Source organism: Setaria viridis, chromosome 3, assembly GCF_005286985.2.
Source record: "Setaria viridis chromosome 3, Setaria_viridis_v4.0, whole genome shotgun sequence".
Lineage (NCBI taxonomy): Eukaryota > Viridiplantae > Streptophyta > Magnoliopsida > Poales > Poaceae > Setaria > Setaria viridis.
This window is the reverse complement of record NC_048265.2, coordinates 9,089,796-9,105,445: the sequence shown is the minus strand read 5'-3', so window position 1 is coordinate 9,105,445 and position 15,650 is coordinate 9,089,796. Positions and strand designations below refer to the sequence as shown.

At 49.6% G+C, this 15,650-nt stretch overlaps 3 protein-coding genes across 3 annotated transcripts; all 3 read left to right on the top strand.

The window, feature by feature from the left end:
* Nucleotides 1-3,350: 3,350 nt before the first annotated feature.
* On the top strand, nt 3,351-4,689 carry LOC117847009 (alkylbase DNA glycosidase-like protein mag2). Its single transcript, XM_034728144.2, has one exon. It carries the CDS (start codon nt 3,399-3,401, stop codon nt 4,380-4,382), a length of 984 nt encoding a protein of 327 aa, XP_034584035.1. The 5' UTR covers nt 3,351-3,398; the 3' UTR covers nt 4,383-4,689.
* Nucleotides 4,690-7,301: 2,612 nt separating this feature from the next.
* On the top strand, nt 7,302-9,991 carry LOC117849945 (uncharacterized). The gene has a single exon (XM_072292666.1). The coding sequence runs from the start codon at nt 7,583-7,585 to the stop codon at nt 9,518-9,520; it is 1,938 nt and encodes a 645-aa protein (XP_072148767.1). The 5' UTR covers nt 7,302-7,582; the 3' UTR covers nt 9,521-9,991.
* Nucleotides 9,992-11,256: 1,265 nt separating this feature from the next.
* LOC117849946 (zinc-finger homeodomain protein 6) lies at nt 11,257-12,992 on the top strand. Its single transcript, XM_034731695.2, has one exon. It carries the CDS (start codon nt 11,851-11,853, stop codon nt 12,652-12,654), a length of 804 nt encoding a protein of 267 aa, XP_034587586.1. The 5' UTR covers nt 11,257-11,850; the 3' UTR covers nt 12,655-12,992.
* Nucleotides 12,993-15,650: the final 2,658 nt, after the last annotated feature.

Genomic DNA, 15,650 nt, shown 5'->3' with positions numbered 1-15,650 from the left:
ACAATTGGGTCATACAAGATGGGCGTGATGAGTTCTTTACAGAGGATACTAACTGGCCAAGCTACAACCATGCTTCCACACGTACTAGCCAAGCAAATGAGCATGCTACTATGGTTAATTTCAAGCAGCAGCTAGCAGATCAGATGTGGTCAGACCGTCAAAACAACAATGTTAACTAATATTTGTTTCAAACTTGAATTTCTTTCAGTTGTATAATATCTTTAAGCCTTTCTTATGTATTGTTGTTTGTAAGGACATATTTGATGTTGAATAATATTTTTATGAACATGTTGCTTGCAGAATTTTGTGTAATTTATGGTGATAATGTACATTTTGGCTATATCTTGGTGTTGATTTTGTATTGGTGATAATGTACATTTTGGCTATAGTGCTGATTTTGTATTGGTGATAATGTACATTTTGGCTATGTCTTGGTGCTAATTTTGTATTGGTGATAATGTATATTTTGTCTATGTCTTGGTGTTGATTTTGTACTGGTACTATTGCTGATTTTGTTTTTGTGTGGCAGAACAATGGAGGAAGTAGCTGAAGGGCGTGGGGAACTAATGGGCATGCGACATGGACATCAGCAACGTATGCTTTAATGCTCTCTCACCTCAATGATTTGGTGGATGCTGGTTTGAAGACATCAAAGGGCTTTAAGAAATACCTTTTCAATGGTTGTGCTAGGGCTATCAATGAGAAGTTCAACACAAGGATCACTGGTGAGCAAGTCAAGAATTATTTGAAAACATGGCAGAAAAGGTATGCAAAGATAAATAGATTGAAGAAGTTGAGTGCTCCCCTCTTTGATGAAGAAAAATGCATAATTACACTTGATGAGGAGCACTACAACGGTCATGTCCATGTAAACTTACCATCTTTGCTTAGTTTTTAATTGATTGTCCAGTGTTAAGCTATATTAACTTATTTCTCCTCTATGTCTAGGATCACAAGTTTGATGCTGAGTTCTTGAACAAGCCCCTCTTGCACTATCGAGAGATGGAGGCAATATTTGGCAATAGCATGGCTACTGGAAACTTTGCAAAAGATTCAAGTGCACCTCTAGGTAGAAAGGATGATGAGGGTGAAAGTCAAGAAGAGGGGGATGAGGTTACTGGTTATGGTTTAAGTGATGGGCCTACCACTCAAGGGGCAACATTTTCCTACCACTCAAGGGGCAACATTTTCTGCTAGTAGACCAAGTAAAAAGGCCAAGGTAGTTGAAATGGAGGAGGATGGGCTGGTTGTTGCTTTCAAAAGTGTAGATGAGAACCTTGTCGCTGCCATAAAATTGGTTGTTAAACCTGATATTGAGCTGCTAGCTGACCTATTTGACAACTTGAACCAACTTTCTGATTTTAATTCAGCACACATATCTTTCTACTATGCTCATTTGGTGGTCAATCCTCACATTGACAAAGCTTTTTATAACCTGCTATTCGAGCACATGTTAAATTGGGTCACAATGTTCATCTCTAAGAAGTTTCCTGGAATGTAAGGGTGATCTCGATGAGTGGGATGTTTCTTTTGTTAGAACTTGAATTTTATGTTAGCGTGTAAGCCTTGAACTTAAATCATGTAAGGCTTGAACTTGGTGTAACTGGTTGTATTGCCTTGAACTTACTATATGTAAGTAAGGTTTGAGCTTGATGTATTACCTTTAACTGACTATATATAATAATGTTTCAACTTAATTACTGAGTATGATATAATGTTGCTCAAGGATTCATAGGGGTTGGAGTATGAAACTTTGGATGTTTTCACTGCAGTGAAAAGTTCTGTTGGCTTTGCTGTTATGTGCGTGTGCCTATAAGGTATGACCTTCAGTGAACTAGTTCCGTTGGCTTTGCTCAAGGATTAACGTTGCTCAAAGATTAGTGTGCCAGCTTGACGTTATTAAGGGTCGTTGATTAACGTTGCTCAAGGATTGATGAACTGGTGTGCCTGCTTGCCGCCTCTGTTGCTTTCTTGCCTCTCAAGGATTGATCAGGTGATGTGTGTGGTAATCTCACCAAGTAGGTGAGCATATTCACCGTCCATCCCTAACTCTCCTACCAAACAGGAGATGGAACTACTCCCACCCACTTTATCTCTCTAATCAAACAAAAACCTGGATCCAACCCATCCATACAATCAAACAAGAGATGGGTCGAACCTAACCCAGAAAAGTGGGTCAGCTCCGACCCAACCCGCGTCGTTCCAAAACAAATACATACTAAACGTAGTTGTTCTTGGCCTGTTGTCAATTCAAACTCATAAAAGTGTTATCCTCACGAAGGTAAAGAGCTAGTACATCTTGGTTTTTTTCTTTTACCTGGAAGGATGCATCTCGACTGATCTTTATCGACTTCGAACACTTGCATAGGAATCGATCATATGGACATATCTCAAAAGTAATCAACGGACTTATAGCATCTGGATTATTCCAATAAAGTAGGTTAGACACGAATACATTTTTATTGAAATTCAACATAACTCTGGGTGCCGCATGATGTTTATTAACCTTCAATCTTGTAATTTATGTTACATCTTTTACTCTGTATATTGCATATGTGTATATGCATGTGGGCTAAATTACGCAAGAATCATGTAACTATATCTGTTCATTTCAGTTATGCCGTGTCTTGCATCCACTAATAAATGCATATTTAGATGTCTGATTGCGTGAAATTCTTAGACTGATAATGTAATCAGTTGATATACATCTTCCTTGAAATTGTAAATTGATGGGGTGAAAATAAGTGTTATGCACATATTTGAGTACACATATTAGACTCAAAGAACAATTACATCCATGCTCTCTGATGGTCCAACTGCACCATCACTAAGGAGATTTAATATCGACGACATGATTCGAATGTAACTAATGAATCATATGGTACAACATAAAACTATTCTACATTGCAGCTTGCGAATTTATATAGAATTGCTTATTGCATAACACATTCAACAGAAGATATGAGTGGATGGAGAATGCAATGATTTATGTTCAGTAATTTTTGGAGTTGAACAAAATTTTATGCAATGAGAAAAGATAAATGTATTGTTCATCTAAATTCGCAACACGTATCTATTTATACATGCGGATTTGTCTTTTTATTTCTCTTGTATAAAATTTTGTTTAATTTTAATTTTTACATGAACATAGATTCTCAGATCTATATGTTCATGTATTTTGTTGATTTTTTCACAATTTTTTAATGGGTTATTTTTGCTGGGAGTACAGTACTGGAGCACCTTTGATGCGTTGTCGACATGTCGTGTAGGCTACCCCGCACCTCACTCCTCCCGGCCTGGCCGGAGCCACTACCCATAGTACCGAAATACCACAAACACCCCCCAATCCCACCCCGAATCCGCCGAGAAGTCAAGACGCCCCTCTTCGTCCTCCATCCATGGGCGAGCAATCCCTCTCCCAGCCCAAGCCCCAGCCTCTCTCCCCGTCGCCGCCCCCAGCCTCCGCCGCGTCGCCCGCCCCCACCCCCACCCCCGCCGCCTCCACATCCACCTCCCCCGCCACCGCCGCCGCCTCGCGCCCCAAGAAGGCGCCCCCTCCTTCCTCCGACTCCAACCCGCCGAAGAAGCCCCGCCTGACGTTTGCGGTCCCGGGCCGGCCCCTGTCCTTCGCCGGCGAGGTGGCCGCCGCCATCCGCCACCTGCGCGACGCCGACCCCGCCCTCGCCGCCGTCATCGACGCCCACGAGCCCCCCGTGTTCCAGTGCCCGCACCGCCCGTTCCACTCCCTCGTCCGATCCATCCTCTACCAGCAGCTCGCCTTCAAGGCCGCCGCCTCCGTCTACTCCCGGTTCCTCTCGCTCCTCGGCGGCGAGGCCAGCGTGACCCCCGACGCCGTCCTCGCGCTCACCCCGCAGCAGCTCCGCCAGATCGGGGTCTCCCCGCGCAAGGCGTCCTACCTACACGACCTCGCCCGCAAGTATGTCTCCGGGATCCTCTCCGATTCCGCCATCATCAACATGGACGACCGCTCCCTCGCCGCCATGCTCACCATGGTCAAGGGCATCGGCGCCTGGAGCGTCCACATGTTCATGATCTTCTCCCTCGCGCGACCCGATGTGCTCCCATCCGCCGACCTCGGCGTGCGCAAGGGCGTGCAGATGCTCCACGGGCTCGAAGACGTGCCTCGGCCGTCGCAGATGGACAAGCTGTGCGAGCGGTGGCGCCCCTACCGCTCCGTCGGGGCGTGGTATATGTGGCGGCTCATCGAGTCCAAGGTGCCGCAGCCGGCGCCGGCCATCCCTGTGGGACCACTTGCACTCCCTTCGCCTGACGGCCAGATTATGCTGCAGCAGCAGCAACAACAGCAACAGAGTGTCATCCAAATGATCGATCCCCTTCAGATGCTCCCAGGAATGGGGTAAATTCGGTATCACTTCTGCCTATTAGTTCTGCATCTTAGATGGATGGTTGCTGTGCCAGTCAGTTGGTTGCTCTGCGCATTATTGTTCTGTAATGGCCAGAGTGTAGCATTGGAAATGAGTACCCTGGTCTGAACTTGTTAAATTATCGGTGTTGTCTGTGTTGTTTATCCTCGTCAAGAGTCTGTGAAGATCGTGGTTGGCCATTCTTCACATTGTAAAATTCGTTAGCGGTGTTTTAGAACCCCCTGGAATTGTGCCATCCTTGTAGTTTACCTGTGATGAAATGAAATGATTAAGAGCATGCTAAGCACAAGAATCCCTCTTCTAATTCTAAGGGCGTGCACTGGCATTTTGGTGCCATTACTTTGTGAGAAAGAAGTGGTATCATTGTATGCATGTACATGGTTTGCCTGTTAGAGCATTTGCAAAATTGTTTTGCAGTTGAAATGAACAAACAAGATATGCTGTGATTGTGTTGTGTGTTTAAACTTGAAAAAGTGGGGAGTATTTCTTTTTGGAAACCATAATAGTATCTTTCTCAAGGACGTGCCTGGCACGTGCAAGGCACATGTTGCATTAAGAGGAAAACAACCATAATTATCACAGTTGTGATATGTTCTTGAGAGCTTTGATAAGAGGGAATATTGGTAAGAAGTAAGTTTGATCCATTCCCATTGAAGTGTGCAGGTTATGAAAACAACCACACTCGCTCTGTATGAATTGCACTAGATTTGAAGCAAGAATGCAAGATTGGCCTGTCGGCATTTAGGTAGAGACGTTGGTGGGTACTGGGGTTATTACCAAACTGTAATCTTTGTCAAGCTGTTCTCTGAGACTGCAAAATAGTTTTGAGAATGACATCTTTATTCCGAAAGAGGGTGCATTGAGAATCTAAATATTTCTTTAGGGTGTTCTCTGCTGGAGTTTCTTTGCTAAGTGCTTTGAGTTGGGGCTGCCTTTTAGGATTGTAGTGAAGAATCCATGGTATAACTAGTCCAAGGAAGGCAAAATATAAGTATATTTGAGTGCTAACTTATTGAGTATCACGTTTTATGCCATCTACCATTGTCGTGGTCAGGGCTAATGATGTTTTAATTCCTCTTGGATGACTCATGGATTCATACAAAAGTAACAATGACTCTTAATAGGAAAATGAGTATAGTTTGCATGGCATGAAAAGAACAGCATTTTTATATGCTGTGCGATGCACCTTGACAAGTTGACAACAGGTGGCAAGGATGAAATATGAGTTCAGAAAATGTTTGTTCTTTTTTACCTGCATCAGCATTTTCGGCAGAGAACATGACAGCTGCCCTATTGTCTGACGTTTGTGCTGACCTGAATCTTATGAAGTTATGATGCCAGTGAGTTGGGTTATGTGTCGCCCCAAGTTCCTGATCCCTGATTAAAGCTGTTCAGTATTGTCCCGAACAACAGAGATCCCAGATCCGAGTATCAGGTGGAGCTCGGCATTTTGTTGGGGACATGAAAATCTGGATTGCTGTGTGCCATTGTGCTCCCACCTGACCAGGGGGCAGTGCCCCTGTCTTTCCAGCTATTCTGTGATTTTCACATGGGGATCTGGAGAGGAGATTCAGTCGTACTGTAAAAGTGCGTGGTCGTTATTGCCAAGTCACTGTCACTGGCGTTCAGTTCGTTTTGTGCAGCTGCCTCTTCTCCTATGCGTCTTGAGGTGTTTGGTCCAACCTCTCTCACATCGAATATCTAAAGATTCTTTAGATACTAATTAGAAGTATTACGCGATAGACTATTTACAAAATCCATTACATAGATGGAGGCTAAACAGGAAGACAAATCTATTAAGCCTAATTAGTTCATGATTTGACAATGTGCTGCTATAGTAAACATTTGCTAATGATGGATTAATTAGACTTAATAGATTCGTCTCGCCATTTAGCCTCCATCTGTGCAATTAATTTTATAATTAACTCATATTTAGTTCTTCTAATTAGCCTCCGAATATTCGATGTGATATGGATTAAACATTTAGCTTGAGGAACCAAACGTCCCTTGGTGGTGTCATGTGCTGGTGCTGATCGGGGTCAGAAATCCAGGCATTGCATTCGCTGAAAGGCAGAGATCTCCCGTTGTATCCAATTATTCATGCCATGGTCTGAATCTTTTCTTACTGGCCTCCTTATCTGCAAATCTGCAATTGCTGTCGTTCTAGTAATCCGACCAAGCTGCACGGCGTCGTCGTCGTCGTCGTCTTCAGGTGGCCCTGGACGGATAAATCACCAGCAGGCCAGGCCACGCCGGCGCCGTGCTATCGCTTCTTGCCCCAGGCAAATATATGCACACTCGAATATACTCGGGGAGATGCTGAGCTATCGGATCATCTTTTGTCCTGCATCTTGGTCACTGCCCTTTCCCTTTGGCATCAACGGATTCATACGGCACCTTCGTGTGCCATCTTTGAATGTGTACGTTTTGGTACTCCCCCCAAAAAAAATCCATGTTCTTGGCACGAACATAGATTGGCATACAGAACGTAAACGAGCAGGTCAGCAGGAGGATATGCTCTCCCGGATATCCACCATTGCTGGGTTAAGCCCAAAGGGAAGCAAACAAGCACCTTTGCCTCGTTGCCTGCGGCATAAATCCGCACTTCGCTTTCATCCAGGTCACCAGCGTTTTACTTATTCCGCAGGAAGCTAGTTTAACAAGTTCATTCTTGCAGTATGAATGGCAATGCTAGCTTGCAGGACTGGGATTTGCACGAACTGCGACATTGTCATTTTTTAGATGGAAGGACGGAGACGAATCGCATCGCCATTTGTTTTAGAAGGAACATAGACAAATTCTGTAATTCTTTATCCAAGGAAAGCAGACAAATTGCAGTGCCATCTGCCATCGAACACCTTCCCTCCTCCCGTATAAATAGACCAACAATCCATTCTGATAGGCATCATCTCATGCACAGCATTTCCATTCCATGCGTAGCTAGCTAGCAGGGACTAAGAGTGCAACGAGCAGCAGTTGCCGGCCGGCAGGGGCGGATCCAGGGCCCGGGCTGCCCGGGCTGCAGCCCGGGGCGAGACCATGGAGTCCCTTTAACCTATGTGCTATTTAGCTTAACAAAATAAAGCTTAGGAGACAAAATTAGACTATTTTAGGTGTGATTCAACAGCTCAGCCCGGGGCGCAGCCCCGTTCTGGATCCGCCCCTGCCGGCCGGCCATGTGCACCGAGAACTACGACCCGTGCTACCCCGACCAGCCGGTGGTCGACCGCTACCTCCCCGTATGGGCCAAGCTGCCGGCGTTCGCCGCCAAGCCGGCCTTCATCTGGTCCGACAACGACGACGACGCAACGGCGTCGTCACGCACCGCGCTGACCTACTCCCAGCTCGACTCCGCCGTCGAGCGCATGGCACGCAACCTCCTCGGCACCCTCCGCCGGGGCGACGCCGTCCTCGTCCTCGCCTCGCCGGGCCTCCGCCTCGTCAAGCTCATCTTCGCGTGCCAGCGCGCGGGGCTCACGGCGGTGCCCGTCATCCCGCCTGACCCGGCCAGCCTCGGCCCCGCGCACGCGCACCTGCTTCGCGCAGTGTCGCAGACGAGGCCGAGCGCCGCCGTCGCCGACGCGCGCTACATCGACGAGCTGGCCGCCATGCTGAGGAGCCTGCGCTGGCTGGCCGTCGATGAGCTGGAGCGGGAACGCGGCGGTGGTGGGCCGGAATCGGCGGCGCCGGGGTACGTGGGCTGCGGGCCGGACGACGTGTACCTGATCCAGTACACCTCCGGCGCGACGGGCGTCCCGAAGCCTGTCATGGTGACCGCGGGCTCGGCGGCCCACAACGTGCGGGCCGCGAGGAAGGCCTACGACCTGTGCCCCGGCAGCGTCGTCGTGTCGTGGCTGCCGCAGTACCACGACTGCGGCCTCATGTTCCTGCTTCTCACCGTCGTCGCCGGCGCCACGTGCGTGCTGGCCGCCCCCGGCGCCTTCGTCCGGCGACCCCGCCTCTGGCTCGAGCTCGTCACCGAGTTCAAGGCAACGTGCACGCCCGTGCCGTCGTTCGCGCTGCCGCTGGTGCTCCGGCGCGGCCGCTCGTCGGCGCACGGACGACCGCCGCTTGAGCTCGGGAGCCTGCGCAACCTGATCCTGATCAACGAGCCCATCTACAAGACGAGCGTCGACGAGTTCGTGCGGGCGTTCCGACGCGACGGGCTGCGGGCCGCGTCCATCTCGCCGTCCTACGGCCTCGCCGAGAACTGCACGTTCGTGTCCACCGCGTGGCGGGGCCGGGGCGCGTGCTCCGACCTCCCGTCGTACATGAAGCTCCTGCCGTCGGCGAGGCTGTCGCCGCCATTGTCCTTGGGTAACGTGGGCGCGGAGATCGAGATCGCCGTCGTGGACGAGGAGACGGGCGAGCCCGTGGAGGACGGCGTGGAAGGGGAGATACGGGTGTCCTCGCCGAGCAACGCGTCGGGGTACCTCGGCCACCCATCGGCGAGCCGCGAGGTGTTCTGCTCGAGGGTGCCGGGGCGGGCCGGCGCGTGCTTCGTGCGCACGGGCGACCGCGGCGTGGTCAGGGGCACGGAGCGGTACCTGTACGTCGTCGGCCGGAGCGCCGACGTCGTCGTCGCGCTCGACGGCGGGCAGCGCCGCCGCGTGCACGCGCACTACGTCGAGACGGCGGCTTTCGGCAGCTCGCCGGATCGCCTGAGAGGCGGCTGCGTCGCAGCTTTCACGACGTCGACGGCGCGGTCACTCTGGCAAACCAACGACGTGGCCGTCGTCGCGGAGATACGGGAGGGAAGCGGCGGCGATCACAGGGGCCTCTGCGACCGCATAAAGGCAGCAGTGTGGCAAGGAGGAAGAGTGAAGGTTGGTTTGGTTGTGCTGGTCGGCGGTGGCGAGGTGCCGAAGACGACGTCGGGGAAGCTGCGCCGCGGCGCGGCGAGGGAGATGCTGCTCGCCGGGAAGCTCCGGGTGGTGTTCGAAGCACGGTACGATGACGACGACGGAACGGTGGCTGGGGTAAGAGGAGACGAAGGGGACGAGATGGTGGAGAAATCCGCGGCGAGCTGGTTGGCAGGGGAGGACAGAGGGCCCGACATGAGTCTCGCGTTCGGGAGCGCGAGCCGCCGTCTACGCTTGCAGTCGTTTCTTTGATCGTCAAAGCTTTGGTTGCATGGCATGACAACGTGGCACAGGAGAGCCACAGCCACCGATTGTGATTATCATCTACAATGTGAACCTTCGCCATGCTAGATGTTGAAACGTCTTTTCTCTTCACTTGAACAATAGTGATCGGGTTAAGGAAAACTAATGGCTTGTGAACTAAGGGTAACTTGGTTGATAAGGTTACTCAGTGTGACCCACCTCGGTCCAAATTTTTAACTCGACGCGGGTGCTCACATTTCCTATTAACTAACATTATTATTTTGAAGGTAGGCGATATGACCATCGACAGTAAAGACGCCTATAGTGACATCGTCAATTTTAAAATCTGCCAGCTTAGTTTTTTGAAGATGTTCATAGCCTTCAGGCTAAGTTTGCGTACGTGTATTTGTAGAAGCAAGTGTATATGTGAGCATTTGCATTTGTACCATATTTTGTTAAAAAAATGGTCCGCTTGTTTGAGTTTTTTGCTTTTCAAAAGCTGGCTTCGACTATATAAAACATTTGGATTTGCTCTTGGCTCCTACAAAAATACACCTTTCGTTTCTAAGAGGTAATTTCAAAAGCCGCCTATTTGAGTATAATAAAATCCGCCTATTTGCTTCAACTTTCGGCTTTTAACTAATTATATAAGCAAGACCTCTAGCGCGAAGCAGTGTTGTTCTATATTTCACTATCGAAACCATGGCTATTGGGTGAATGTCGAATTTGGTCCACAAGGCTTCGCAAATTATGCCGACGTGCTCGCGACAACTGCTGGGTTCAATCATGGCTTTAAGCTAATCTTGGTTGGAAATTTCAAAGCAACCTGTGTCCTTGACTGCCTCCTCCATGCTGAGGTCACTGGCCGTACGGACCCTCAAGATAAGGATCTGGTCCGAGTACAACGATGTGTTTACATCTTAGGACTTAGGGTTACATGCACCTCGCACGGCAGCACGAGCTATACGACTCGATACCTCGCACCGCAGCAAATAAACATGCTATTGCAGTACCGCCACCCCCAGTTTTAGATCGTATCCTCATGGTGGGATGTGACCGGATGTAGTACAAGATCTTCGCATAGTACAAAATCATGCCTGGACGCCGAAAATATAGAATAAATGCAAGTACTTCATCCGGTATTTCTTAACCAGAAGTCGCGCAAAACCTGGATTTTTTAAGCTGGTTGCTTTGTAATGGAAATGTGAAGCACGCTAAACTGGGTGGATCTAAGTAAAAGAAAAAAAAATTATGCGGATTTCCCAAATGTTGCTTCATTCAGTAGTAGTAGGATGTATGCTTGGCTATTGCTATACACTTTACTGCTTTAGCCATGCGTGGGTGGATTTGCAAACCCATAATGAAAAGAGTTACCGAAACCCGGATATAGTTTTGTCAGCTAATGGGCGAAGAAGGCCGTGAGCCACGAGATGGAGTTGGCTTCTACTTCTAGCCCCTCCTCGCCATCGCACACGTTTACAGCAGCCTCCCGAAAGAGACAATGGGTCAATTAGGCAGGAAGCGCCCGGACGCCTGATCAATGCCTCTGTGCAGCGTATCTAGCCCTGAGGCCAAGGCCAAGGGGGGCTAGCTAACAGTGGCCGCCGTCTAGACTACGCGCTGTTCCCTGATCACCGCCCCGATCCGACGGCCATAAACCCCGGCCCGTGGCTACAGCGCCTGCTGCTCGTGCTCGCTCGGCGCTCGCCGGCTGCATCATTAAAGCCTGGGCTGGGTCCGCGCGGCAGGGCGTGGCCGCGTGGGGGAGGGAGGGGAGGGGTCAGCCCTGCCGCTGTCGGTCGCTGCACCGCCCCTCCCCTCCCCTCCGGCAGGAAACAAAAGCGCCATTTCCCATCCGAGGCAGACCGGAATCAGCATCCCCCACCGCGTCCGGCCTCACCTCGCTCGGCTGCCCCAGCCGGACCCCCACCACCACCACCGCGGCCACCACCATCACTTGGCACTTGCCACTTGAAGCGAGTGAGCGAGCGAGCCTCGCTCTCGGCCCCTCTCGGCTTCCCCACACAAAGCACAAAAGCCAACCGCACCGCGCCGCAGCGGCTGCAGCCTGCCGCCAGCCGCACCCGCAGTGCAGGCAGCCAGGCCAGGCCAGGCCACCCAGCCAGCGCTAGAAAACGACGAGATGGATACGGGTGAGTGAGTGATAGCTAACGCCACCGCTACGCTATACTAGCTGAGGCAGGCAAGGCAAGCAAGCAAAGCACCCCCGTGCGACAGTGCGTGAAGGGGGAGTGCGCTGCCTGCGGCGCCGTGTGCCGTCGCTCTCACGGACTCGGCCCGTCGGGTCCTCCTCGCCTCGGGCGGGCAGGCATGCGCTGATGGAATTTAGGGGCCAGGAGGAACCCGCCGAGGGGATGGGCGCCAGCTCCGCGCCGCCGCTCGCGCCCGCCCCGGCCCCGGCTCCGGTACCGGGGAACCACGCGGCGCTCCCCGAGGCGGCGGTGCGGTACCACGAGTGCCTGCGCAACCACGCGGCGGCGCTGGGTGGGCATGTCGTCGACGGCTGCGGGGAGTTCATGCCCGGCGCCGGCGCCGGGGACGACGCGCTCAAGTGCGCCGCCTGCGGCTGCCACCGGAGCTTCCACCGCAAGGACGACGGCCAGCGGCGCCAGCTGCTGCTCCCGCCGCCCCTCGCGCCGCCGCCGCCGGTGACGCCCACGGCCCCGCGCGTCCCGCTGCTCCTGCCGCCGCCCCACCCCTACGCCGCCGCCGCCACCCACCCCCACTACGCGCCGCCGCCGTTCCCATACCACGGCACGCCCAGCGGCAGCGGCGGCACCACGACCGAGTCCTCCAGCGAGGAGCGCGGGCCGCCGTCCGCGCACCTCGCCGCGGCGCAGGGGCACCTGCGCCGGAAGCGGTTCCGGACCAAGTTCACGCCGGAGCAGAAGGAGCAGATGCTGGCGTTCGCGGAGCGGCTGGGCTGGCGGATGCAGAAGCAGGACGAGGCGCTGGTGCAGCAGTTCTGCGAGCAGGTCGGCGTGCGGCGCCAGGTCTTCAAGGTGTGGATGCACAACAACAAGCACAGCGGCAGCGGCAGCAGGAGGCAGCCGCAGCTGCCGCCGCAGGAGCAACAATCCCAACAGCAGCCGCAGCCGCAGCCGCAGCAGGAGCAGCAGTAGCCATGGTGGGAGACAAGGCTCAGCTCCCCCGACCATTTGCTTAATCCCCACCTCATTTTTTTATGAGCTCCCAGAGAGGTGGGATTAAACAAGGGAAGTGAGGGCTCTTATCCTTTCTTCTTCCCTTCCGTTTTTGTTTTTCACCTTATCCTTCTATTTTTTGTAGCCATTTCATCCTGTTTGCTTCATGATTCTTGCTTGTTTATCTTTTGATTGCTTCTGTTCCTAGTTGGGGGATCAATTGAAAAGAGGCGGCACTGTGCATGCTTGTAGCTACATTTTTTACCTTGTTATTTGACCTCTCCAGCAACAAGATTAACCAACCAAAGTTTCTCTCAGCTTTCCCCAACATTGTAGTTTGATCTTCACTTGAGCACTAGAGAATTTAGCTAGTGGTCTCTCCTCCCTTCTAATGCAGCATTTTCATATAGTTCAAGCTTAAAACCCAGCATAAACTAATGAGCATAATGATACCACAATCTTGAGTTTTCTTAAGCTAATTACCAAATATGGAGCAGCAATTGATATTTTTGGCTAGAGAATATTCGGTATTCAGGATGACAAAACTTCATGCAAGAGAATGCTTGCATGTAGAGAAACTAAATGTTGCATCAAATGCCTCATTCCTTTGTGTTTGTTTGCCATTCAATTGGAGGTGTACTTGCCTGTTGTTGTGTGTTAAGCTTTTTATGTTGTACTTGGCTCTAGATGCATCGCATTGCTGTCATGTATGGAGTTAAGAGTCATTTTTCAAACCTGACGGATTTAATGGAGGACTGGACTGGAGCTTGGAGACTCCTGAGAGTTTCTGGGTATGGCCGGTCACGTACTCACATGGCCTCTGTCGCATCTACCTTCCAGAAGCCAAGGATTTCGTTTCATGGAATTGTGAGGCCCATGCTGCAATGAGACCATGAGAGGCAGATAAGGATGTAATGAATGCCCTCCAAGAAAATTGGTAGACAGAAAAAAAGGGGGATAATGAGTTAGCATCACAGGATTTTGCGTTCTTGATATCCTTCACTAGTAATGGATGAGCCCGGCAAATTTGGTTTCTTTTGGTCCAGTTTTCTTTGAAGGTTAATTGCTACATTTGGATAGTTCCGCCAAACCAGTTGAAAATGACATGGACAACACACGATACCACTGAGTCTCTCCCAGATGTTCTACTAGATATTTTTTCTGAACAGAATGTTCTACAAAGATATTGAGTAACAAGTTTTACATAGAAAGTTCATGCTGTAGAAAGTAGAACAGGATTAACGTTAACTCGTAAGCAATGCGACTTACCAGCTGCAATGTTGAAAAGCAAGTCAACAAGCTTCCTTGGCCCTGAGGTAAGTGTTTGTGCTTGTACTGAAAATATGCGCAGTTAACAGCAATGCAACAACAAGTGATCTCACTTTTCTTTTTTTTCTTTTTGGTGCCCTTATATTCTACAGCATACATACAATCCTTGCAATAACAAGGCGCTTAGCGAGCTGTCTTTTTTAGGGGCTTAAATTCAAATATATCTTGCAATACCTTATAAAATTTCTAAACAGATAATTTGATTTGCCAGTGCCAGACAAGGTAGAGCTAAGCTAGATTTATTTTCCACGTCAATCATGCTCATAGGCGTGTATTCGCTAAACTTGATTTGGACTGCTTTGGACACGTTAAGAGCATGCCAGCACTTCTGCCAAAGCCAGCTCGCTAATTGTGTTGTTGTCACTGAAATCTAGGGCCATGACTTCCTAAGCATATGTTGATGATGTGTTTGACTTACCACCGAAGATGTCAACAATAGCTGTTGAAGGCCAAAGATGTTGCGCTGGCTCAGACCTACCAGTGGGCCACCGGGCCCTGAGCCTTTGGATCCATAAATTTGGATAAGAAGGTGGTGTGCATCTGTTAAAAAACATGAAAGGCAACGCCAAAAAATTAAGAATGCTTCATTCAAAAAATTATCATAATATCTTTTTAAAAAATGTATCAGTATACAAACAAGTAATATTTGTTGTGTTCTAACTAGTATCACATGAAACGTTCGCGAAAAACTACCACATGTGGACCGCATCTATAATCAAGTGATGATAATTTACTGTGTTTTACACCTGTTTAGCTGAATTTTCCACCTAGTGTCTCAATGGCACAGATTAGATTTCTATCAGAAAAAATACAAATTAATTAAAAGATCATCAATCATTTTTCTAATGTACCAGAATTTATTATCTATTGCCTTCATATGCACAATAAGGTGCAGCTGAGATCCTGAGATGGTATGATTTCTCCCCAGAGAAAATCAGTTTAGGTGTATGACACAGAATGCAGCGATCCTGGACTTCTGCACAGTTGTTGAACTTTAGCCCATCATGGTGCTACTGAATGATCAGTCCTATCAGTTCTGATAGTTGTCTTTTCATATGCACTTCTGACAGGTCTTATTGATAACCCAAGAGTTCTTCGCCGAACTATTCAAGAATCAAAGACTACACTGCCGCGTGCTGTGGTCACTGGTCAGTGCTTCCGTGTCTAAACTCAACCAACAACGTGATATTTCAGACTTCAGAGCTGCTTGCCTTGCTGACCTCCCTGTCTCTTGCCTTTATTGCAGGTTCCCTTCCATCAGTTTAAGACAAACTTGCTTTTTAAGGGACGGACCTAAGAGACTGGCAACGATAATTCAGACCTAATCAACTATTCGTCTGACACAATGAAGCCAAGGAAGTACTGTTAAACGTGTAGCCAAATATCTGGAAGCACACCCACTTGGGTCGCGGCTCTCCTAAGGAAAACATCATAAAGAGTCGTGGAAGTTGAATCACTTCCATTCCCACCCTTCTACTGATTCGACAACAAAATGATCTTCACATAAGAAAGAAAGCAGTGCTGGAGATTTTTGCTACACATCTTTTCACGGCAAAACACTGTCGTCATCAATAGAAGCAAAGAAAATGTAACTTGTAGATCTTTGTACAGATATGTCCTAAAGAATTTGTCGGAAAAAGATGAGA

What these genes read in the sequence shown, in the direction of transcription:
- LOC117847009 (XM_034728144.2), top strand. Translation starts at nt 3,399, where the DNA reads ATGGGCGAGCAATCCCTCTCCCAGCCCAAGCCCCAGCCTCTCTCCCCG.
- LOC117849945 (XM_072292666.1), top strand. Translation starts at nt 7,583, where the DNA reads ATGTGCACCGAGAACTACGACCCGTGCTACCCCGACCAGCCGGTGGTC.
- LOC117849946 (XM_034731695.2), top strand. Translation starts at nt 11,851, where the DNA reads ATGGAATTTAGGGGCCAGGAGGAACCCGCCGAGGGGATGGGCGCCAGC.